General features: G+C 40.8%; 1 protein-coding gene across 6 annotated transcripts in view; it reads left to right on the top strand.

Annotated features, from left to right (window-relative positions):
* BMPR1B (bone morphogenetic protein receptor type 1B) overlaps positions 1-26,066 on the top strand; it is a 234,450-nt gene that overhangs the window by 204,269 nt on the left and 4,115 nt on the right. For 5 of the 6 annotated variants that reach the window (XM_048303633.1, XM_048303634.1, XM_048303635.1 and 2 more), the window contains 9 exons: positions 262-418; positions 8,087-8,189; positions 9,148-9,250; positions 15,275-15,371; positions 16,185-16,323; positions 20,840-21,032; positions 21,474-21,771; positions 24,102-24,277; positions 25,537-25,667. In XM_048303633.1, coding sequence (XP_048159590.1) covers positions 279-418; positions 8,087-8,189; positions 9,148-9,250; positions 15,275-15,371; positions 16,185-16,323; positions 20,840-21,032; positions 21,474-21,771; positions 24,102-24,277; positions 25,537-25,667 — 1,380 coding nt within the window. In that variant the 5' untranslated portion in view covers positions 262-278. Of the gene's footprint in view, positions 1-261; positions 419-8,086; positions 8,190-9,147; positions 9,251-15,274; positions 15,372-16,184; positions 16,324-20,839; positions 21,033-21,473; positions 21,772-24,101; positions 24,278-25,164; positions 25,516-25,536; positions 25,668-26,066 lie in introns of those variants that run through there. The other variant, XM_048303638.1, reaches the window with a different exon arrangement.

Here is a 26,066-nt window from a genome sequence, read left to right as displayed (position 1 = left end):
TGTGCAATATATAATAATAAAAGCAAAATATATCTCTTGGCAGTGGCAGAACTTGAACATCAGCACCTTTGATCTAGTACCACCGAGGTCCAATGAGCCTCAAACATGGTGACCATTTCAAACTACAGAAAAGGACTCTGTAGTGAACACTCAACTCAAATAACTTTCTTAAATTTTGATGGGTAGAAGTAGTTTAAAGCCTTCATTTCAAGTCTTGCAATGCAGCCTAGAACTGCTTTTTTTTTTCTTCCTCTCTTACAGCCAATTTTCTAGACAAAATGCCCTTGCGAAGTTCTGGCAAGCTGAGCATGGAGAGCAGAAAAGATGGTGAGAGTACGGCCCCTGCTCCTCCCCAGAAGAAGCTGTCCTGCCAGTGCCACCACCACTGCCCCGAGGACTCAGTCAACAGTACCTGCAGGTTTGTGGGATATCTGGTGATGAAACATGGGAAAATGTATTTGTGGTAGCTCAGCAATCCCAAGCTGGGTGTCGCAGGTTTTGTTTAAGCAGTAATATGTAAGTGAGTTGGTTTTCACTGTGTCTGAAAATCAGAAGTAAATTTTACCTAGATATCAGCTACATGGTTGTTTGTTGGGGTTTTTTTGTTTGGTTGTTTTTGTTAGGGTATATACATATTTATTGTTTTAGATAATACTTGTTTTAATGCATTGCATATGAAATATTCTGAAGGTCGAACTTTGTTTTTAAAGGTGCATGCATTTAATGAGAGGACACTTAATGGAGATATATTGAAATGTCAGTAAATGCTTATAAATTTATAATCAGTCTCAATAGAACACTATTTATAAGAACCCTGGTCTGTCTTTGTGTCTGCAACAGCTGTATCTGTAGGTTCTGAAGGCTTTGGGTTTTTTTTTTTTTGTTTCTGTGCTGAAAGGAAAACGATCTTGAGGTGAACTGTTGAGTGTTTTAATCTACTCGCTCTAGCCTTCTGTTTGATTTCATTCTTAGAGTACTACAGATTTCTCATTTGGGTTGGATTCTGCTTCCTCAGGACCTTTTGGCTCCCTGGGGGACAGGTAGGTCCAGATGTGCACAAGCTCTTTGAAGGCTCTGCACTGGCTGAAGCAAGCTGAGGTGACTGAGGGTACCTGTGGTGGGACCAAGCTGCTGTTGCCCTACCCAAAAGCAGCTCCTGCTGGACACATACAATTGCTGTTGAATGAAGGTTGAATGAAGGTTCAGTGAACCTCTGTCTTGGCTTGAGATGCAGGTAGAGTTTGTTTTAGCTGCAGCAAAGTTGGGCTGAGCTCTTCGTGCTCCATATGAGGAATTTAAACTTCTCTGCTTAGCTGGAGCAGGTGTGATACTGGAGATACCAACTATCAGCTCATAGCCTGGTGGAGCTGTGAGAGTCAGAGAAGCATCGAAGCAGGGCACAGATTGAGCCCAGCTGGAGATGCAGAGCTGTTTGAGGTGAGATAGTCAAACACTGTGTCAGCTCTTCAAGGCAGCATATTTAAAAGATAAATGGGGAGGTCTAAGGTTGCTGAAGATACCGATTGCTTTGTTGGATTTTTGAGTGTAGTTTTACAGCCTGACTTAATTCTTCTCAGCCTGCAGTTTCCTACTAAAATGTATCAGAGTTTTGGTGACAGCTGTAAATACCATTTCCCCTTTTTAACCTCTTCCTACAAACCCATGCTCCAGCCAGGAGTTAGACCTAACTGCTCTCACACGGCAGTCAGTTTGAAAGCTATAAAACCCCACTCTGATATCAATTTGCAGATCCCCCACAGTGTAAATCAGCTGTTTCCTCTTCCTGCCCAGCAAGAGCCACAGCTTTCATGTGCTGTCTCACACACGCAGCAACAGGGAAGTTGCAGATGACTTTTAAATCCATGATTTAGGAAGCACAAAGGGATCAATGTTAAGGAACCAACTGAACAAGGTTTATACCCCAGCTGGGTTGGCCTGCTGTTGCACATCGCTTTGTAGGCATCCTTGACATTAAGTATTTTTCATGGAACTAAGAGTAAATGTCCTGTTAGAATGGATTTGTGCATTTTCCCTCACTGCAGTACTTTAAGGAAGCTCTCTTCAGAGTCCCCCTTTTGGTGTCAAATGTCAAACTTTTTTTTAGGTGTTAATGCCCAAGGATGGGCAGTTAAGTGGCAATAAAGCACAAAATTGTAACCCCTTTTGTCTTCAAATCTTTGAAGACTTCAGGCTTGAATGTTCTTCTTTGGTGACAGAATTATTTTTTCCAATTTAGACATCAAAATAATACTTAAAGCTGGAATTTACCCCAAATATTAATCCCTTTTCTGTCCAGTCAGAAGTTTCCTGGAACAGTCAGGAGACTTGCTTTAGATCAACTCCTCTTTCCTGCCCTGTGCTCTCACCTGAGCAGTACCCACCTTGCCACTTGCCCAGTGAGCAACAGCATAAATTAAAAATTGCTGAGGAGTTTGGAGTAATATAAAACAAATTAAATTAGTTTAAATGCATTGCCTTCATGGCTTGTCAGCAGTAATCCTGTTCATGATGGCGATCATTGCTATGGCTCCCACTGCCTTGGCGTGAGAGCTGCAGTGAGGTGTGAAGGACCCCTTGTTTTCCCTGCATCTGTTTAACTGTTAGGGTAACCATTCCTTTCTTAAATTCCCTTCTACCCAGCTGGAATTATGGATGACAGAGAAAATAGGATCCTGAGTTTACTGTTGGGAAAGAGTGGTTATTAGGTGTCTGGTTAGCTGCTTATTACATATCTGGTTAGTTGGCTGGGTAGAGACCAAGTTTCAAAAGATTTGAGCCCAACCAACCAGGCTGGGAGGGATTATTCACTTCCCCTGAGTTTTGGGATCATCCTACTAGTTAGGCAGTAACTTTCGTATTTTATCCTGTGTGAATGACTGTTGGCACAATTGTAAAGCACTTGGGGAATCACTGAGCCTCACTATAAAGGAAGTTTCTTCATTTTGAAGTTCAAGAAGTATTAATTGCAGTGTTTGTCTGAAGAATAAATTGCTTCAGATTAAAAGTTATTGCATTAATTATCTGCTTGCCTCAAATGTAGCCACTAAAAGCCTTTTGCATTTTATATTTCTAAGAAAAATTTAAAAATCAAACCTCTTGTCAATCTGTTGTGCTTTGGGCTGTGCTTGGACCTTCAAAGTTTGGCCTGCTGGCCCAACAGGAATAAGCCAGTGTGTTTTAGGGCACCCAAGGGCCTGTCAAAGCTCTGACACCCAGGAAATTCACTGAGTACATCCACAGCCAGGGCTTGGGCTCTGGAGAGCATCAGCCACTGTACTTACCAGGGTTCTTACTAAAGCAGTGAAGTATTTTATGAGCCCAGGAGCAAGAACCTCTGAAAGTTCAATGGAAAAGCATTTCCAGCTGTGTTTAAATTAATGCTCTCAAAATAGAATAGCTAGTCCTATTGCAGTCACCATTAAAATTTTCTCATAAAAAGCAGTCTATCATCTCACATGAAGATTTTTATCTGCTACCACAGGTATTCATCTTTGAAGTATAGATCCTGCCCATAGTACCAGTGGTCTGAGTGTTTATATAAAAATGGGGACATCTGGTGGCCATTTAAAATCCTCTCCATAACTGTATTTGTAGAAATTTAAAAGCCAATATTCTTTAATCACATGTATATCAAATCCTCTGACAGCCTGCTGTGCTCCTATACAGAATTTCCCTTTCTTTATAGTTCTGCACTTTAAATCCAACAATACTTTAGAGAGCTAAGGATAACACTGCAGCTTAAAAGACAGAATGGTTTTCTATCTCAGCAGAAAAGCAGTAGCTCTAGTTAGAGTGTGCTTTTAAAAATGGGGCAGTCTGTGAGCACAGTGAGTTCTGGAAGACCCATTACAGGGTGAGCTCATCAAGGGAGGGTTAACGCCAGGGTGAAGCAAAAGGGGGCCAAGCCAGGAGCTGAGGCTGATGCCAAGGCTGGCCATGTCCTCACTCAGCAGGACCGCGTTTCCCCACGGATATCTGAACACAGCGGGCAGAGACAGCTCCTTCAATAGCCCTTCCCATGGCTGGAGACAGGCACCCCTGTACCACTGCTCAGGGGTTCTGTGTAGAGGGGAAGAGGGATCACAAATGGGGCCACTCTGGCCAATTGAAAAATGTTAGTGCACTCAAGGCCCTGACAGTTAAAACCTTTGGAGAAGGCTCACAATCCTCTGCTTGTAAAGGATGTGTTAAACTGCTGCATGTTGAAACTTAATTTTTCTTTCTGAACATCCGTGTGGTTCATAAAAGGCTTTCAGTAAAGAAGGTCAAAGCTGCTTTGAACACAACCAGGGCCTTGTTTTACTGTTCCATTTCAAGTTTTGTGTGTTCAAAGTGAATGCACGGACAGTTGTGTCTAATCATAATTAATTGCATATTTTAAAATGTGGTGTTACGTCTAATTGGCTTTGACTGTAATGGAATTGCAGTAAAGGCAGAAGCTAATTAGGTGCCTTGTCACACTCTATTTTCTTGCACAAATAAATGCTGACAGTTTTAAAGATTGGGCTGATAAAGTTTAAGTTCCTATGTGTTGCCTACCGGATCGTATTTCTGCCCAACTGTGTCTTTGGTTATCTAAAGCAATAAAATAATTAGGTAGCTTTTGCAGTGTTACCAGAGGTGATAATTCACTTGAGTGGTGTTATTTTCATTCTTCTGTTCTCCAGATGATATGATTGAATTTTCTTTGTACTTTGGTATGTAGAAGAAGGAAGACTTTGACAGTAGCCAAAGCACTGAGTTCAGGCAACTTTTGTTTTAAGCAACTTAGATTTTTAGGGAAAAGCTGAATGTTTTCTGATAAAGGAGCTATGGTGAGATCTTAGATGTTAGCCTTTCAATTTTTTAATGTTTATGTTTATTTTTGAATTTAGTCCTTCATGCAGGGAATTTTTTGATCATTTAAAAAAGAGCACAAGGACTTGTCATGTTGCTTTGGATGGAAGTGAAAAGATGATCTTGCTCTTTCTGGTAACAAAATTGGAAATATATAGAGGAGGAGTGGACAAAAGTAATACCACTTGTATGGACTCATTTGAAATAAAGATATGGGGTCTTTTCATCAAGTTATGAAAGTTACCTGTCTCTTTGTGATAGGCATTGAATGAGGGAAAGATGCTGCTGTTTAAAGTTGTATATTGTCACCCTTGGCTGTATCACGCACAGAGCTGGATGGGAAACCTTCAGCAGGCAGGTTTTGGTAGCTGAGGAATCACATCTCCTGTGAGAAATGGCTGCTGGCCAGTGAGGACATCTGTGTGAGCATCTGCAAAGCTGTTGGCCTTGGTTCCTCTCTTCTGACATTTAGGAAAGGTCTGAGTTAAGGTCCCTTCTTTCTTTGTGGTAATGTGTAATTGTAGCAGTACCTTCTCTATCAGTGTCTGTCAGTGTTCCTCTGTTAACTCCCTTTATTTTCCTGGTATTTGGCTCAGCTGTAAAATTTCACTCTTGGCAAATATGTAACATAGCAAATCTGTGCTTATTAGCAATCATGTCCAAGTGAATTTAATCACTCTCCTGCACTATACTCTTATAAGATGGTGCTTCAGTGGAGGAGGTTACTGGATGTGTACCCAGATGTATCCAGTAACATCACATTGAATTCCTTCTTTACACACCATTTGCAGGATCAAATTACACAAAATTAGAATTCAAATTGCAGATTTTAAGAAAATACCAGTTCTGTACTGCAGATTTTTTTCCTAGGAAGCGAAGAATAAGTTTTTCATACTGCTTTACTTGTACCAGTGACATACAGATGTTTCTTTGTGTAGTCACCATAATAAACACAAAATTTGAGACTGTGCGCACATCTCTGACTTGTTACTTGCTATCTTAGTAAGAACAGTTCCATTTCTACCATAGGCAGGTATGAGGTGGGGTAATCAATAAAGCTGCAGGGGTGTGCCCTGCCCTTTACTTGCAGTGTGTGGTCCATCTGACATCCTGTGAACCAGGAGAACAGGTCAGGGGCAGGAGGGGGAAGGCAGGTAGGAGATCCTTCTTTCTTTTCAGAAGAGTCACTCCTCCCTCTCACCCAAACACCTCAGAAATTTTCAAAAAGATAATGAGTTCTTATTGCATGAAAACTTTTTGTTGTTTGGATTTGTTTTTGTTTTTCTTAGAGGTAGGAGCAAGCTCTACCAGTGTTTATTCTGCTTAGCAATGCTATTTTTTCTCTCACTTTTCCTTCATTATTCTAATGTCTGTAAAGAACATGATTTATTCTTATTGTTGGAGCTTTATAACTTCTTCATTCCAATCTGATTTTTTCTTTTTAAATTTGGAGTAAAATTTCTAGAGGGAGTAAAATTTCTAGAGGGAGTAAAGTGCATGAGGAGCCTAAATTTAATTTTCAGAAGTGAGCTAAGAATCAGAATCCCATATGACAAGTCAGAAAAACAGAATTAAAGCTGCTGACTTTCTGTTTCTTTTTTTCCCTTTTGCAAACAATTTGACTTTTCCTCCCTCTGCTTTTCTTTGATAAACCAAGAGTTTTGGGTTTTTTCCTGAGGACTGTTAGCTGTGGAGTCCATTTTTGTATTTCATTTGATGGCAATTTATTGTTTTGTTGCTCTGTCCCCTGGGTTAAACTTACTCATTACTTCGAATCAAAGGCACCATGCAAACAAATAAAACCTAATCTAATATAATATTCTACTCTAATGGATTCCTTACAGTCTCTCCTGGCAATCCTATTGTTCCTATCTTTTCAGCTTAAGCAATGAAATCAAGGTGGTTGCTGCCCAGAAGGGTCGCTGTCTCCTTTGCCTCGCTCGTATGTACAATGTCAAAGGAGGGTAGAAGTCATCGCTGGCTTCTCCAAGAAAGTCATTTATAACCTGCAGCTGGTTACTTTTCAGATCCAGAAGTCAGTAACCCATGATAGATTATTTTTTAAAGTAATAAGCTTACCGTGGCTAGGCCCTGCCCCACTAATATCAAAGTATGCCACGGAAGATGTTTGACGTGATCCTATGCAGCATCTCTCTGTTGTGTAGCTAATACTTACAAATTGTGTTTGTCTCTTAAATGTGTAACCATGCCTCTCGTTTCCTACATCTTCATTGCCTTTGCTGCTGGTGCTCTTTAGACTCTTGTTTCATTCAAGTAAGGAGCAAATCATCTGAAATTTTGCTGTATTTAAGTTTTCTAATCTTTTTTTCTTTTTATTTCCTTGTTTTAACTGAGTTTGTTTCTTCTCTTATGAAAAATACTCATTGCACGTAATAGCCAGTGTTATTTTCCTGGGGAAATAACAGAGTATTTTATTCTTCTGTGCCTTGAATATCTTATATTAAAGAGTTTTTTCTTTCTTTTTGGATCTTCTTCCTGCAAATCAGTCAGTTTTGTTTCCTACATGTTATGTATCTCCTTGAGAGTGCTGAGAAGTTAATGTACAGCAGTCTCAATAAAATGCAGCCACCCTTTCCATGCCCTCCAGCCCCTCTTTCCATAGCATTCAGGCGTTTGACCTTCATCAAGGAAGGACATTTATCACCAGCACCATCTAGCCATCTGTTAGTATATTTGCCCTCCCTGGTGCACGTTCTTGTAAACGGAAGCATTATGGATCACTTCAGGCTTATGACCCGAGTAAACATCTATGAAGGGTGTTGATGATAACTCAAGGACTCATACACAAGAGTGTTGCAGTTCATAATATGGTTAAAACAGGAATCACGAATCACTCTTGATAATATTTTACACTTAGTATCTCCAAAGTGTTTCTTCAGGTCTCTACCATGGTGCAAATACCGGTGCCTTGTTCCTGCACTCAAGGCAGACCTTGTGTAGCACTGAAGCTTGCTTTGTATAGGTCTCCAAAATCTTAACACACTAATGACCACAGGCAGAGAACTGGGGTGCTTGCTAGTCGGGCGTGGGCTGTGAAATGCTGCAAAGGTAAGTGCACAGCTCCAAGGCAGAGCCTCCTCTGTGTGTGCAGGAGCTGGTCCGCAGCAGCCCCTGCGTGTCAATTTGTGAATGGCAGATTTGCCTGGCAGGGAGAAAAGTTTAAGACAATATTCAACAGCATATTTTTCACTTCTGTGCCTTTTCCTGATTCATTCTTTCCAATCCACAGCACCGATGGCTACTGCTTCACCATAATAGAAGAAGATGAGTCCGGTGGACATTTAGTCACCAAGGGATGTCTTGGATTAGAGGGCTCAGACTTCCAGTGTCGGGTGAGGAAGCATTTTCTGCCAGAGGGTCACTTGAATTTTTGATAGTTTTCAATTAAAGTGCAGTCAACAGACATTGCTGTGTCCATGTTTTTCACTTCTGTTCATTTGGCAGATAGTTGATCTGTATCAATTGCTGAGGGGAGTGCATTTCTATCCCCAAAAGATGACACTATAGCTGCTCCTAATAATAACTCATCTTTTTGGTTTTGGCACTGCTGTTACTAGTAACATTCCTACTCAGAGGACCTTTGAATTTAGAGAATTGCAGTCTTAACTCCTCAAATCTCCATGCTAGCTGAAGTTAGTTAGGATATTATTTGATGGACTGCAGCAATGTCTATGTTTTACATGCAGTTGCACTTTGGTTTGGGATTTTTGGTGCCAGATATTCCCTTCAAGTACAGTGATCACCTGATGGAAAACAAGTATCACTGCAGGAATGGAAGGGGTACGGACAATGAAGCATGGTGGTTTTAAGGTAGTTGCCTTTCCTCATGTTAAACTTAAATGGTTTTAGATGAGTATAGGAATGGTCTAATTAAGGCTAATGGAAGGTATTTTATTCTCACAAGACCAGAAGCTGCAGCTAAATTAGTCCACGCAGCAATTCTTGTATTATCCTGGCTAACCTGTTTTGGATACCCATATTAACTCATTTTTGGTCTAACTGATGGGTGTATGTGACTTTCACAGTTCTGACTTGCACCATTAGAGAAAGTCAGTCCCTTCTGCAGCATTAAGGCACTAACAGGAGTAAGTTAGGAGTGAATTAATGTCTTAATTATCTAGATGAAATATTGCTGGATATGCTGGTTGGCAGAAATCCTTACTCCACAGATCCTAGAAATCTGTAGCAGATTGCAGTCCAGCTAGCAGGCACATCTTTCAAGTGCCAGAATGGTCATGTATATTTACAACACAGGGAATGACTTGCTTTCTATTAAATTGCTTATTGCAGGACACTCCTATTCCACACCAAAGAAGATCTATTGAATGTTGCACAGGCCAAGATTACTGTAACAAGCACCTTCACCCTACGTTGCCACCACTGAAGAATCGAGGTAAGGGGAACAAAATCCAGTCCTAAACTGATCTTTTCCTGCTGTTGGTCCTTGTGCCTTAGGGGAAAACAGAGCCCAGACTGAAGCACCCCTATCCAAATGCATGTGATTAGAGACGTAAATGGCACTAAACAGTGTCCCTCCATTCCTGTAGGTTGTGTGTGGAGTGGTGCTGATGCTTGCTGTTACTTCTGTTGCACACATGCAGCAAACATGAGATGCATTAGAGTTGCATGATACTGTCCTAGTGCAGACCTGCTGAGCTACCAGAGATCATCTCAAAGACCTAGGCTGGTCATGCCACAGGTTGACTCTTGCTGTGTATTTTTTTAGCCTGATAATAAAATGGAATCCTCTCTCCAGTCCCTGCAACATGCATTGCCGTCCTTCGTAACACCACATACAAATTGGTCAGCTCAAGTTGACTCAAGTCTATTAAGTTTTTATTCTTTGAAAGACCTGATCGTCCAGCACTATGACAATAATGACTCACTGAAGTGTATTTTTTATGTGAAAAATGTAGGTGAAAATAGAATGTAAGAACTCACACACTTTTTTTAAAAAAAATTTATTCTAGAGCAAATGGACGTGTATTAACTTAGTAGATGCTGAGGCAAGGTTTTAGCATTTTTGCTTGTTTGTTTAAACACCACTTTCTGAAAGCTGGTAAAACTATTTTTGTCTGGATGTTCAGAATACATTTTACAGAAGTGTATTCCTAAGAAAGTGTAAATACATCCATAACAAACTCTTGGCATCGGCAGGAGTTGTGATAGTCTGCATTGAGTGAGTTCGGAGTTACAGGAGAATTTATAATCCTGGCATTCGGTGTTGGAGATCCAGATTGGTGTGCAGATGCACTCTTAATTTCACAAACAGCAGATACTTACACGAATGCATGCTCAGAGAGAGCCTTCACTCATGTAAGCTGTTCCCTTCAGACCTGTGAAATCCTGCACAGATGGGCTGCAGAGTCAGGCCCTTGGAGAGTGCTATGTAAATACCACACTGTTTACTAGCAAGGCATTAAGGCAGCAAAACCTCATAAAATTCTGACTTCCAGCAGAAGAGTTATGTACTACTTTGTTGGTTTATTTAATTTTAAAAAGTTCTTTGGACTGAGAGAAAAGCTCCATAAAGCCATCAATATTTGTTCACACTTCCTTAGTCTTTCATTAAATATCAATTTGGAAAATACTGCCATGATTTCTTCATGCTACTGGCTGAGTTTATTCTACATTAGGTCTACTTTAAATACTGAATCAGTGCCTAACACTAAGCATCCATCTTATTAAGATTTTAGTTATTTGGCAATACTATCTGCTTATACAGAAAGCAATAAACCAAACTTCTGGTAGTGGCAGAGGTTGTTTGGATCGATGCTGGGTTTGTTCTCTGTGTATATAGGGTAAATAAAGTATCACTTGGGAACCATGGTGGCAGACCCATTAAACAGCAGAGAGAATATTTTTTAAAAGAAAAAATTCAGAGAGTTGGCACAGGGTTCTAGCTGTTCCGTGTTGCAAAGATGAGTATTTTAGCATGACAGATGAAAGGTGATGCAGTCACTCAACACGCTCTGAAGATTTTTTTTTTTTAAATAAGCTCTCACATTACCCCCATCCTGACAGTGTTTTGTAGAAATGCATTTCAAGAACTGCTTCAATAAATGTGTCTGAACAGGGCTGAAGTCATCACCTTTACTGAAGCCTTAGGTAAATATGTCATTCTTGGTGCCAGGCCTGTTTTAATTTGTTGCTGCTGTATCCTAGTGTGAAACCTCAGAAAAAAAAGCCATAGTGAGCCATAGGCCCTCACTGCAAATAGGTACAAATACTGTGTGTTAATACATGCTACTGCCAGTGCCCAGTACTGTGACTGTGATCATTGTTTCTACTGGAAACATTTAGGTTAGGCTGTGATTGTCTGAGTAGTGTTAGAATTGTATATCAAGTTTAACATAAACTGTAAGTACAAAGAAAGAGAGGTGAACTTAAAAACAAGCTTCTTGGAATAACCTTCTAGCCTTTGGGTTCCATGAAGGATACGTATGCTCCTCAGCATCTAAAAAACAGAAATTTGGCTCCTGATGAACTCACCTCTGAGGTGATACCTCATAGGAAACAAAGTCTAGGGAAAGCATGCAGTTGCAGGTCAGAGGTTGTTGAACTGCAAATTGACCTGTGCACCGAGGTAACAGCTACAAAGGCGAGTGACTTGTGTGTTCTCTAAGTGCTTTTCCAGGCCTGGCATGTGCTGCAAGGCAAGATTTATGCCACACCCTATCCTCCTCTCCCCCCTGAAAGGAAAGGAGGACCACATACATGAAAGTGAGAGCCAGAAAAATTAGCACTGGTCAAAGCACATCTTGTTAAATAAGATGGAAGAAACAACAGCTAAGCCTAAGTTTTGAGCTCATCTTGGTACAGAACTAGCAGGATAAAATATCCCAGAGAAACCATTAAGTTCTTGTGCCAGCTATACATCTGTCTTATTAAGGAAATGAAAATCATAATTAGGTCTGATATAACACCTCTGCTTTAAACAATGAAAGATATTCCTGGAAATCCCAGCGAAAGCACAGGCTGAGACCAGTCAAAAGGAGAAATAAGTCTTTACTGATTTAGAGCCTGTATAAGCAGAAGTGGTGGTGCCACCGTGTCTGGCTCCCTGCCTGTATAGCTAGTGATGAATGGGCAAGGGAATGATTGGAGGAATGATGGGGTTTGATGTGTGCACACAGTCTCCACGCCTCAGATTTCACTGCCGTTTTTACTTGGATAACTGTAACATTCTGAACTGGAGGGACCTGGGGTGAGAGGAGAACCTCCTCTCCCTTTGATAATGCTGACTTCTGAACCTGCTGGGTGGCATTTTCAATGCGCTCCTCAGCATGGTCCCGTGGATGACAGCGAGGGAAACGAGTGGTGGAGGAGGGGGGAAATCGCGGGAGAGTAACTGAGAGGCAGCTTGGTCTCACCGAGCTCCCCGCTGACACCAGCCTGCACCACTGTTTTCCTACAACATGACGCTGTTAACGTGCTGTTTGCTGGGCTTCCCTGTTATCAGCCAGCCGAGGTATGTGAAGAAGCTTCCCAAACCCACCATGTGTTTGTTTTGCACTTCCCACACCGTGCTCCCGGTAATCACTCACTGCTGCCTCTGTGGAAGCTGCTGCTTATTCTCATAACCCTGCTGCTTGGCACCTTGCAGTTACCAAGTAACACAACAGTAAAAAGCACAGCACTGGACTTGCTAAAGGACAGAGTACCTCCATCACATAAACTGGCACTGACCAGGACCTACCACAGTGTTCGCCACAGAGCCCACAGCCAAGTCACAGCCGAGCTGCCCCATCCCTCCTCCTGGTCAGATAGAGCAGGGAAAGGGAGATTTGTCCTGCTGCTCTGGGGGGAACAGCATGGGCTGGAGGAGCGGGAGAAGAGATTCAGCCTGACTCAGTGCAGCAGAACAAACAGACATTGCTGGTGTAAGGATGGGGGCTTGCATTTAATCTTGTGTTGTCCACGCACCAGCAGGTTTATGAAGTCCTCAGGTGAGCAAGCAAATGAAATTCTGCCAAAGTGCTTTAAAAATGCAGGAAGTGTTTGAAAGGTGGGACAATAGCTCACCATCAGTACTGCTTCTCATCATACATAGACAAAGAAATATAAAGGCATATGGAACTTACTCTCCCCTCCTGTGAGAGCCAGTTGCATGCCTTTGCTGTGCACAGTGAACCACTGCTAAGGCTGTGCCGCTGTCGGCGTGGGGGACATCACCCACCAGAGGGTCAGCTCTGCATCTGGTCAAATTCTTTATCAGCTGCTCCCAGCAAGGAGTTCAGGACACATTCCTCTATGTCTTTCATGCTTTCCTTGCCCTTGCTTGCTTCACATAATTGCATTTGGGTACCCAAAGAATTTTGCTGTGTTGGAGCCTGAAGTTCATCTGAGACCTACACAGCACTTCCAAAATGCCTTCTAGGCTCTGAGAAAACCAAACTGCATTTGTTTACTTTTCTGAAAGGGAGAAGCCCATTAGAAACATTGAGCATAAGGTCTGGATCACTTAAACCCTAAAAATTATGGGAATTTGATTCAAGATTTCCACATGTTTATCATCCCTCTCCAAAAGTACGTACTCATACATGCACAGACAGCGTGAACAAGTTCATGGGCAACACTTTGTGTCTGCAAAAATGCCCAGATTTCCATGGCTTTAACATCTAGCAGACACAAGTATAAGATCTGAATTGTTCTCTCTGCGTCTGACATCAGCTTTAATTACTGCCAAGCACAAAAGCCCAGCTTCCATCATGTACTTTGTGAAGTGAGAGAACCCTTGCTGTGGACAGTTACCCAGGTTTCTCCCAGGTATAAAATGCTGCTCTGTGGTCTCTGTGCTCTGCTTATTCATCTGATGGGCTGTGACATCTGAAACTGTTAGAACCCACACATTTTAGAGGGAGATGGTGGCTGACACAGGCTGCTTACAAAGCACAAACCAGAGCCCTCAGCCCTGCCGAGCCTTCACCAGAGAGCTCTGTGTTCCCCGGCGGGCTCTCAGTTTCAACCCACAGCCCGCTTCGAGTGGCAGGCCAGGGATAAATCTGCTGTGGCAGGCAGAAGGATGGGCTCGAGTGTTTTCCTAATAGACACCATGTCAGTGTCCCCTTCCAAAGGCATCAGCCACGGCCTGCATGTTTACATGGTCAGTGCTCCCAGAGCAGGTAATGGCAGGTTAAAACATGACCAGTGTGATCACAAGGTGTGTTGGTAGTCAATCTCTGTTTGTAGTGGAAAGGGGAAGGAAAGAAATTGTTTGGGAGCAAAAAAAAAAATGGAGAAGCTGGATCTTTAATATAAAAGAGTCTCTGACAGTAAGCTAAGAGTCCCTTAGGAATCTCCTGGTCTCATTACCCTTGTAAATCTGAAACATAATAACATCGTTCCAGGACGAGTCAATAAGGATAGATTTCTCGCATTCTACAATATGTCAGGCATGGAGTGAAGGATGCAAGACAGCAAGGCTGGAAGAGTTTCAGAAAACATGGCCCTCATTTGCATTATCCCATTATTGGAAGGGTGGTTTGTGTATGTACATGCTGAAATACTATAATTTTGAGAGTTTGGGCAGCAGGGGAGGTTAAAAAAGAATAGGGCTGGATGTCTTTGTTTTTCAGCAGGGAAGCATGCATGAAGGTCAGACTCGCTTGCCTGAGCTGAGAATACAAATTTGGAGATTAATGTTATTCTTTAAAGGATAATACGACTCTCCCATACAAAGGTTGACTGAAACATTTTAATAGTTTTTATGTAACAGCATTTTCTACAAGTTACTTGACACATTTTATTCCCAAAGGGCTTCACAGAAAAGCTGCTGGAAGGATAGTTTTGCCTACCAGCATAGAAAGGACTTGCTGGCACGCAGGGCTGCCGTAGAGCAAATGGAGAAGAAAATTCCTGCTCAGGTGTTTAAATCAGGATCTGAGAGACAAATTGTTCTGTAATGATGGAAATACACTTTGAAGGCCTCTCATGGCCTGCCTTCTTGGAGGTTGAATGGTCTCCTCTGTCTTCCCTTATAAGATAAATGCAGTTTGGTGGGTTTTCTCTTTTTTGGGGTGTTTTTATATTAACTACTCAATAGGATGCTACTTAATATGAGTGTTTAAAAAAGGCAGAGATTTTTGCATGTCCTGGCTGATCACTCAGCTTAAGACCCAGAGCTACAGGTCTTGATTGATTTTTCATTCAGGGCCAAACAGGGAATTGCAAATCAAGGTGATGTTTTGCCTGAGTGAGGGCTGAAAAAACAAACAGTCTTTTGGAGATGTCAGTTCTGTCCTGGTCAGTGAGGGTCAAAGAGGAAGTGCGTAAAATGCCTGGGGAATCCAGGGGTATTGCACAGGAATTCATTAGGAAAAAAGCGGAGATTATCTTGTGCTCAGTGTACTTCTGACACTGACTTTGTACCACCTCCCTTTCTAAATTTTCCACCTTTCTTGTTTTCTAACCCCAGACTTTGCTGAAGGAAACATTCACCACAAGGCCCTGCTGATCTCAGTGACTGTTTGCAGCATCCTTCTGGTGCTTATCATCATATTCTGCTACTTCAGGTAAATAAGGACTACTTTGGTAGCTTGTTAATGTTCCTCCCAACATTTATCTTTTTATAGACTTAGGAATTCGAAAAAAATAGAAGTGTGGACCTTAAAGAAAAGAAATGAGAAACTGTAATTTTATAATGAGAAAAAAAATGTGTATTTTTTTTGTGCTATTCACAAGTATACCTGTGTGATGTATTCCATACAGAATCTTTCACTCAACATCCTAAAAAGCCATTCAGGTAGAAGCACAGATTATTCTTTACTGAGAAGGCCAAAGGACAAATTTTATAGGGAAATTTTTATAAGGGAAATATATCTAAGACTTCTAAATTGGTTTATTTGATGAAGAACTGATCATAAAAAAAAGAAGAAATACAGCAATGTCAGTAAATATGTTTAGAATGTTATCATAAACTACATACATTATGTTTTAATAATTTGACACATTTTTAACATATTCCCAAATCCCATGACCTTACCTCCTCTGGCTCCTAAAGATCCACTGCAGACAGTAAAATAAAGTTATTTACTTGATCAGTGTTTTAGACATATTTAAGTTTCTGAAAGGAAGGCACTTGATTGCTTTGCAAACTTAACCCAGACTGCATGGCCTTTGAGTGTTATACTTAGAGTTTTGATGCTGAAAACAGTTGCTAAAAATAAAATAGAAAAATTTTGGCCAGCGAGTCCAGTGTATTCCTCAGGGAAGCAGAGAAAGCTGTTAGTCTATAAATGAAGGAAATACGAAGGACAGCGTGCATTATTCATTGCACATGTGTTCATTGTATTCAAAACTCATTTTGCTTTCATGTAAAATGTCAGATACAAACGCCAAGAGACGAGGCCCCACTACAGCATCGGGCTGGAGCAGGATGAGACCTACATTCCCCCCGGAGAGTCCCTGAAGGATTTGATCGAGCAGTCCCAGAGCTCAGGGAGTGGTTCCGGGCTCCCTCTCCTGGTAAGGAAGCAATACTATTTTAATGTACATTTCAAAGGCAAAAGTGAGTAGAGGGAGAAGAGGCACAAAAAATTATATTTACATGTCCTCAGTTGTTTTTTTTAGGTTTTTGGGGTTTTTTTCTCTACCAGAAATGATAAGGATTTAAGCTGGAGAACAGCTGCTTGAGAAGCAGGGGAGTTTTTTTCATGTGAGCTAAGCCAAAAAAGCTTAGGGTTATTTTTCTACCTCAGCTCATTTCTTATTTTAGATAGTGTAGGGTAAGTACAGGCTTAGAGAGCTCGTGGAAGGACATCGGATTTACTCCAGGGTACAGGACAGCACCTGGCCCACTGATCTTCTTTTCTTCCTTTGTATGTGCAACACACAATAGGGTTTCAAACACTGACACATCGTCTTTTTCTAAAGGGAACTGTAACTTGTCAAACTTGGAACCTTTTTATTTGTAGGCTTCATTTTGCATTCAGAAGTCAAGGGGGATTTTTTTCCCTTGTAGTATGGCAGTCTCAAAGGTTAAAGGCACAGGGATGGAGTTTGTGATTATTTCTGAGCAGACTCCAGGATTACTAAGCCTGCTGAAAAGGCAAAACCTTCTGTGGCAAAATAGTTCTGTTCACCAGGGGGTTTTGTTTCTGGGGATCATGACTGGTAAAAAATAACTGGTAAAAAAGCTAGGTTACTTATTTAAAATAAGTGCCTCTGAGAAAATGGATTAGATTTAATTTTCATTTGTCAGAGCAGATATGTCCCTCCTGTCTCCCAAACCTATTAGTTTGTAGTGATGCTACTACTTTAGGTTGTCCAGTTTCCAATACTATGTACTATCTGTCTGGTTTTTTCCCTCACAACTTTTTTAAACACCCTAAAGAAGAAATTAAATGGGAAGTTTTATATTTCCTTAAAAATTAAGCAAGAGGCTGTGTTTGTTCTAGGCATTAAGAAAGCTCTGTTATGTCCAATACCAGTGTCCTTCTAGCACCCGTGGAAAGGGAGAGATCCTGTGTGCAGTTCAGGACCATTCCTAACAAGTGCTTCCAATTTATTTAATTGTGAGGAATTCTTCCTTTTTTGCTTTGGGGTTTTTGGGTTGGTTTTTTTTTGCATAGCACCTGCCACATCAAGGTCTTAGTCTGCACGTGGTGCTCCTACCTGTTACAATGACAGAAAAAATGTAATAATGCAGAGCAAATACAAGGAACTTGGTTGTACTTCTCTGAAAGGAAATGTTTCCAGCAGCCCATGAGGGTAGCAGGTACCCTGGGGCATCTTATAGCGGTGCATGACTCAGTGCATGACTTGGGATCCTTCTTCCCAGGATCCCAAAAAAGCTGGAACAATGCTGGTTATAGCTGCTTGCTCTTTATGCCTTCCTCTGTCCCAGTGAGCAGTTTGAAGGAGGGATCTGTGGTCTCAGTGGTGTCGCCAGGTCTGCTCTTGTAGTGGACGGGAAAGCCAATTCCTGCTGCTTAGCCAGGTGACATCCCAGCTGGGGCATTGCTCAGCAGCTCTCAGAGCTGTGCCGCTGCTCCGTGAGGCAGAAACCATCCAGTCTTCTGTCAGTCCACTCCTCTCAAGCCTGGAGACTTTGCAGCCACTGGACCCAGTGTTTTTCCTCAAGGAACTCTTCCCCCCAACCCCCATCTCCCCTTACTCACAAAAAAACGTGTACAATTTTTCTTTAAGTAGTGATTTTGGGTGGAAGAGAAGAAAATGGATCTTGCACATCGCAAGAGATGTTTGCTGCATTTCCCAGACAGCTACAACCACTATGAGTTCACCAGAAACGCACAGAGTGATGCCCATGCCTGAAACAAATGTATAGAAAGTGCCCATGCAAGGGCTTATTTGCTTATTTTTAACTTTGTTTCTTATGCAAAGACTGAAACATCCAGGGTTATAATTTCAGGAAAGTAAGATGCAAATTTAATGCAAAATGTCACCTTGTGCTAACCAGTAATGTTTCTCTTCTGTGTAGAACATTTATTCTAATGGGTACAAATATTACACCCCAAACAAGTATTAGCCAAGAATTTGTCAATATGATGACATTCAGCAAGCATTCTGTCTCCTGACCTGTCTGTACCTCTGACAGAACAGTTTGCTGCAGGTCAAATGCTGCAAAATGGTCTGTCTGAAGAGTTTGCTGAACTACACGTTGGTCTCTACCTTCTCATACATTTTTTTTTCCCAATTTCCTTTCCAATGAACTTTGCTTTTCAAGGGACTGCATCCCAGCCATAGGTATGAATTTTCTGCTCAAAATATTAAATTTACAAAAGGTTGGTCTGTCTAAATTTTCATCTGCAGTAGCTGAACACATTTAGCTGAATGGCAGGAAAGTAGAAATAGTTCATAATTGGATTGTTTCCACTCAGGGAGACAAAAGAAAAGGCCATGTAACCTTACCTACAGAGCTCAAGCAGCAAAATACACAGATTTCAAAAGAAATGAAAAACCCCCAGCCCCACTCAGTGTAAATAACTCACAAGAACACATCATTCAGCATGCTTATGAAATCAGTTCAGCCAACAATTTTGATTAACCTATTTGTTTTAGAAATAATAATTGGTTTATGATTCAAGAAGGAGCTGAATTCCTTAAAATAAAATAAATTGTTCATAGGAAATCATTTGACCAGTTCTAGCAAGACGAAACCAGGTTAAGGCCTTCCACATAGTATTCTGCCGCCTGAAAACCCATAACAGAAATGTGTTTTTCATTTTCTTAATGTAATTTAATAAGGAACTTTTCATCATTAAGTATTGTAATTGCATGTACTTTATGATGCCATTACATATATTTACACAAATTAAGTTATTTGATATAACTACATTATTGTTCAGGATGCATTTTTAAAATGGGCAAAATAGAAAGCAACAATGCTAAAATGACATTACAAAATGTTACAGCAAAATTCCAATGTAATATAACTATTGTTCAATCACTATATGAGAGTATAAAAGATAATAAATCAATTTTTTAAATTAAGGCTAATCTCTGTTGTTGGCTTTCACTGATGTTAATCAAAAATAATGGCACTAAAGCGACCATCTTGGAAGTCTAATAATAATACAGTGCAGGGCTGGAAAAATGGAATTCTGTTTAAATGACAGAAGAAGAAAACTGGGATATTTGAAATAGCTTTGCTTAAATACCACTGTATGTTATGCTTCTTAAAATTGTCTTATATGAAAACCAGTGATTTACTTACAAAATGAATGATGATAGGCCTGACCTAATAGGTTTTGAGTTTGTCTTTGGATGCACATTCATGCTGCAGTGGGGTTGTGGCAGTCCTGCTTGGCATTACCAAACTGGTGGTTTCCACTGGACCTCCCAAGCATAACAAAGGAAGCAAATGTTGTAAAAAATCAAGTTTCACTCATTTCTGTCAGTCAAGATTGCAAAAATATTTTGGATTGCATGAAATGAATATGATTTCAGAGGGATTCAGTTAGTGCAGTTAGATTCACTTGCTGCAGTAAACTGCAGGAGATTTGTGTCTGGATGGTGGCAAAACCCGACCAGAGACCATGAATTTGAACCTGTTCAGATTTTGCCAATTGCTTGGCCCAGATGAAAATCTCCTTGTGTTGAAGGAAATATTCTTTCAATATCTTACCAAGTCTTACCAAACAAAAACTCATTAGCTGTGGATTGAACTGGCAGTGCTGTACCTCAACAGTGTGACATTTTCATCTCCCGTTACATTGGGGTGAGGCAGCGTCAGCCACGAATACCAGCGAGTTGTGCTGCAGCATCCACTCACATTAGTGAACTTTCAGATATACGTGTTCTGCAGGCATGCTCCAATCTGATGAGATTATTAGTCTCCATTTGCCTGAGATTTTTCGTGGCTGTAAAAGCTTGTTAAATTTAGAGGCAGTCCATCTGCTGCATGGGGTCTGTCATCTTGTGAAGAGTATCTCTGCAATGCTGCCATGGGCATTGATCTTGTAATACCCATGATGTTAGCATTAGCTCACAGTACAGACCCTGACAAAGCTGGCACAGACACTGGAAAGCTGTTCTTTCAAATATTTTGGGGAGGGAATTGCTTTTTATTAATACGTAATTATTATTATTAAAATTAATGTAGGCATGTGTGTTATAACTCTGTAAGTAGTGGTTGAGATTCCTAACACCAAATGTATATTTTGAAATAATCAGGCATGGCCATTTCAAGGAAGGTGATAGGAAGTATTGTCCTTAAAAAAAAAAAGTAATTTTGTGGTTTTGCTAGTTTTGGACCTCTGATAGGCTTATGACTCTTGTGAGGCCTAGCCTTGAGTCTCAGCAGTGTTGAGTATGTAACAAACATCCCTATTTTAATTCAAATGTGTTACGTACCCCTTTGGAATTTGGACTGCATTGAGGTGACCAGGAGTGTTTTCTGTCAAAACTTTTCCAAAAGTAACAAAAAAAATTCCACCAAACTCTACATCCCACAGGAAAATAAAAATTTCAAGGTTCATAGTAAAATGTTTCCTTTAAAAAGACTGATTAATTTTCAAAGGTTCAAAGGACCATCGCAAAGCAGATTCAAATGGTGAAGCAGATTGGAAAAGGTCGCTATGGAGAAGTCTGGATGGGAAAGTGGCGTGGTGAAAAGGTAGCAGTGAAAGTGTTCTTTACTACAGAGGAGGCCAGCTGGTTCAGAGAAACAGAAATCTACCAGACTGTCCTGATGAGACATGAAAATATTCTTGGTGAGTGAAGTGAAAGAGAATTATTTGATAGTGAACAGGTTTTTTAAGCACAGCAATTTTATATTTGGCTGTTATCTGATGTCCTTTCCTATCTGCTTTGTTTCCCACTGTGCTCTGCAATTAGCCCCAGTGCTTTTCAAAGGAAAGTTGTTTCAAGGATTACTGAAACATAAATAAAAGTTAAAAAATAGTGGGACTTGGGGGTTGTTACTCCAAACACAACGTGTCTGTTTCAGGCACTGGTGTTTCCGTATCTGGGCTTTCTGAAAGTACGTGAAAGGCCAGAGGTGAGGCACAGTAGCATGGAAGTAAGATGAAAGGAATTAAATACGGTAATGAAATAAAACTACTGAAATGGATGAGAGTCCAGAGTTCTGAGCAGTCAAAAAAAACCCCGTGAGAAGTATTAATTTGAAAATATCTTCTTTTTTTTTTTTGAAGGATTCATTGCTGCAGATATTAAAGGTACAGGATCTTGGACCCAGCTGTATCTTATCACTGACTACCATGAGAATGGCTCACTTTACGATTATCTAAAATCTACTACCTTGGACACAAAAGCTATGCTGAAACTGGCTTACTCCTCTGTCAGTGGCTTGTGCCACCTGCACACTGAGATCTTCAGTACTCAGGGCAAACCTGCTATTGCCCACCGTGACCTAAAGAGTAAGAATATCCTGGTGAAAAAGAATGGCACCTGCTGTATAGCAGATTTGGGCTTGGCTGTTAAGTTTATCAGGTGAGTTGGAGTGAGGGGGCTGAGGAGAAGTTAATAAATCAGGTGCAAAAGCTGCCTTTGTTGTTGGCTGAGTGTGCACGTGTGAGTAAGCACCTATAGGGTATGTGCACACCTTCTGGGCTCTGCTCAGCTGTGTGTGAGGTTACCTGTTGGGGAGTGAATGTCATGTAAACACCTCATGCAGGTGTACAAACAGTTGCTTTTTAATTATTCGAGCACATTAGCTGCATCTGCATAAAGGTTTATTTTCATCCCTCCGTCCTCCATAGCTGCCCCACTATTGCTGGCACACGGTGAAGGACGTAGCACAGACAGGTTGAAGTCACGTCAGTGAGCTTGTCACTGAAGCTTGTCTGATCCCGTGAAAATTCACTCTCAGCTTAGAGAGAAAAATACTAATAATTTGCACAAGTTACTAACTAGGATTTATTGAAAAGGAGCCCATTTGGGCTGCCTTTTGTTCCATTTCCTACAAATCAAATTGCCGAAGAACAGATTTGATTTTTGAAATGGCTTTTAAATTTGATTTTAAAAAATGGTTGTGTGTTTAAACAACTTAGAAAGAGCAGACAAGTAGAACTTACTCACTCCTGGGATTCATAAGGAGACACTGCTCTCTGACAGCTCTGTTCAAAAGGAACTTGAGCTCTCAGCGGTGGTCCTGGTGGTGGAGACGTGTGTTCCAAAGTCTCTGATTTTTCTGTATACAGAAATGTGTCTAGAATACATAGACTGAAAGTTTCCGTTTTGGAGGTCAGCTTTGAAACCATGCACTCCCTGGAGTATTAAAAAAATTAAAGAATTCTGTACAAATCTTGAACTGAAATTATTCAGAGTGAAAGGAAAGGCAGTTTTTAAGTGTGCTCTTCTTACCGTTCACTTACCTACCACGTTTCTTGGTGAGGCATTTCCTTTATGAGCCTGACCTTTCTTTAGGAGACAAGAAAGGAATATTTTTACTTTGAGGAACAGAAGCCTAGAAAACAACAACTTGAAAATACACTATTAAAATTTCGGGGAAGAAATTCACCCTTTGCAGGTGTACTTTGCCTGGCAAATACAGAGCAGCACACTGCTTAGCTGTGAACGAAGGGAGCTAGGAATTATCAAGTGCTGTTACAAAAGAAGGTGAAATATGGATTTTTCCCACTCCAGATGGAGTTTACAGTATGTACTTGGCTTGTTTTCATACTGAACCCTTCCTCAGACAGCATTTCTCAGGCAACAACAGGGAAGTGAAAACAGTGGGAAGGGGTGTGCTCTGCTGAAGCTAATGATTCTAGTAAAATTCCTTGTGTTTCCATTTCATTTGAAATACTGGAAGACAGTGCAGGTCACTGGATTTGTGTTACATTCTTGGAGGTGTACAGAAATGCCACCAGCATATATATGATTTAATGACTGTGTAGGTAACTGGTTGTCCCACAGACTCAGAAAAAGCTGACTTTTCTTCATATCAGTAGGTAAAAAAAAAAAATGTTGTACATGAAGAAATAATAATATTTCTACAGAAATAGAATTATTCTGTGAGCTTTTGTTGCATCCATCATATTTAAAATACATACATTTGAAGGTGAGGGAAGGAAAACAGACCTTTTTAAGCAAACCATATATGCCATATAAAGCTTATATAAAACATACAACCTTTTAAAAACATTTCAACTGATGTAGCTGAATCTGAGTTAATAAGAAAAACAAGAATCCATCCACATAATTAATGGGAATTTGCTTGCCACATCTTGTGTCTTCTGGTCAATGTGTGAGGTGTGACACATTTGCTTAGATGTTTTTATGCATTTATCCCTCTGTGTCTACATATCTGGATGTGTTAAGGTTGGGAGAGATCAAACATAATGCATGCAAAAAATAATAGTTAGATTCATCTTCCTTGCAGATCTGATTTGCTACAGCTAAGAGATACTGCACCAGCTACTTAGCATTAATTGCTAAGACTGAAGCATTAGGTGGTGGAGTATGTTAAGAAAACAGCGTTTAATGAAGATTTGATTGTTATCACTAACATTAGAGCTCCGGCTAATGCTAATGAAATCTCACAAATGTTACAGCATCCCTGTTGAGTCTTATCTTCATTTTGATTCTGCATTTGAATGCTTAACATAGCCTCAGGCAGGTCAGCCTTTTAAGGAGGGTTGCCTTCACACTAAGAGGCTTTTCTTGCAAGAATTGTTCCATTAAGATTATGCATTACTTTTGACCTTGTTTGAGAGTGGATGTGGTGTGAATTTACTACTTCTTCCATCTAAATTACTTTCTTTTCAAGCCACTTTACTGCATGTTTGATGCCCTTTTTTTTCTTCATTTTCTTTTAGTGATACAAATGAGGTAGACATCCCTCCAAACACCCGTGTAGGAACAAAACGTTATATGCCTCCTGAGGTGCTGGATGAAAGCTTGAATAGAAATCACTTTCAGTCCTACATCATGGCTGATATGTACAGTTTTGGACTCATCCTTTGGGAGATAGCAAGGAGATGTGTTTCAGGAGGTAAAGAGCTGGGAGATCACTTTTAATTGTGTCAGTGAACCTCATATCTTCCTTTACATCTTTTTCTCTGGGTGATTGTTTTTACAGTAATAAACCAATGTGGGTAAACCATACAGGTAACTCTCTTAATATCTGTTCTCTTGTTAAAACTTATTTTAAAGCATGAGTCAGTGCTATTTCAACAGCAGAGGTTTAGACTATATTTTAATGGCATGTTTGAAGGCAGCGGATGCCTGCACTGAGGAAGTAGGGAACTCATTTGGGGGCCTTTTCCAAAGGCATCACATTTCTGCTGAACTGGAGGTGTTCAGCTAATTTAACAGAAAGGAAATAGTGATTTCTTTGTTTAGTTAGAGTTAAATGAAAGGAGGAGGGCAAACACTTTGGAGTTTGCTATGCTACTATTTGAAATAATCTGTTTACAAGACAAGTAGCAAAACAGCAGAGGGAAGTAGCACTTATTACATCACTATCATACCAGTGATGTGCTTCATTTCCCTCTTTCTGCATGTAGAGTTCAGTGCAGAAATGATGGGTGTTATTACCTCTGTTTTGCCATGGAGAAAATTAAATGCATGGAAGTAACTTGGTAACTGTTCCGTGCCAGTTTGGTGGCAAGAGTAGAGCATGTCTCTCTTGGGTCTCTGCTACCTTCACCATACTTCATGGGTCTTTAAATATGCAGTGTTGTGCTGAATGCTCACCCTAGAGGAGCTGAATGTTGCCTATGAGTAGCAGGATCCCTGTGTTTAAAAGCTGGTGATGTGTATTGTGATGTTTTGACGCTAAATCTGTAATATTTTTATTGTTTCATTGTTGCTATGTACAAAGAATGGTGCCTTGCCATGTTCTGAAAAGGCACAGAAATGCCCTTTGGTATATTCCAGGTCCACTGATAAGAAGGAGACCTAACTCAAGGTTAATTCTCTCTCAGATTAGTCTGATACAGTCCCTATGTGAATAGCTCTTTCTGGGAGAACTTACTGGAGATTGCTGGACTGGAAAGCAGAGGTAGAAACTGCCTCACTTGGCAAGTAATTACGTTTTTGGATTAAGATACGTGGCCAGTCTTTACATGGCAATGGTTACATTGGAACTTGACTGTGGAATTAACTTCTAGGGCAGGGAAGTCCTTTTCAGCAGTACACCCAACTGTTGAACAGTATGTATTGTATGGCCAATCTGTTACAAACTGAGAGGGGAAGAGGGGAGTGGAAGTTGTTTTCTGCAAGTGACAGACAACTAATTGCTTCTTTCAGGAATAGTTGAGGAATACCAGCTTCCATACCATGACCTCGTGCCCAGCGACCCCTCGTACGAGGACATGCGGGAGATCGTGTGCATCAAGAGACTGCGCCCCTCATTTCCCAACAGATGGAGCAGTGATGAGGTATCTGTCGTCCCTCTTGACATGCTGTCAGTGCTTTTAATCGGAGCTAGTGAGTGAGATTGACCCAAGTCTGCAGCATTTTGAGGGAGGAGGACATTTTCCACTGCTGCTGCCACATTTTGGAATAGCAGCATGTAGATGAATATTCTGCAGGGAGATGAAAGATTTAGGTGGCATGAGATTTGTGAATGTGAGGGAAAAAGAAAACAACCTCCCTGGGCTCCTTGAGGTCTCATGCAACAGCCAGTGTGAGAAGATGTAACCACAACTCGTCTGCCTCATCCTCTTCCTAGCCAAATCCCTCTGGGCATTCAGACTGGGGCTGAAAACACTGGAGGAAGGACTATCAGCTCCGGAAAGGGCTTTTGTGTGATGACACTCAGTGTGTGTTTACTCTGC

Source organism: Corvus hawaiiensis, chromosome 5 (assembly GCF_020740725.1).
Source record: "Corvus hawaiiensis isolate bCorHaw1 chromosome 5, bCorHaw1.pri.cur, whole genome shotgun sequence".
Lineage (NCBI taxonomy): Eukaryota > Metazoa > Chordata > Aves > Passeriformes > Corvidae > Corvus > Corvus hawaiiensis.
Note: the sequence above shows the minus strand (reverse complement) of the source record. Positions and strands in the feature narration are given on the sequence as shown.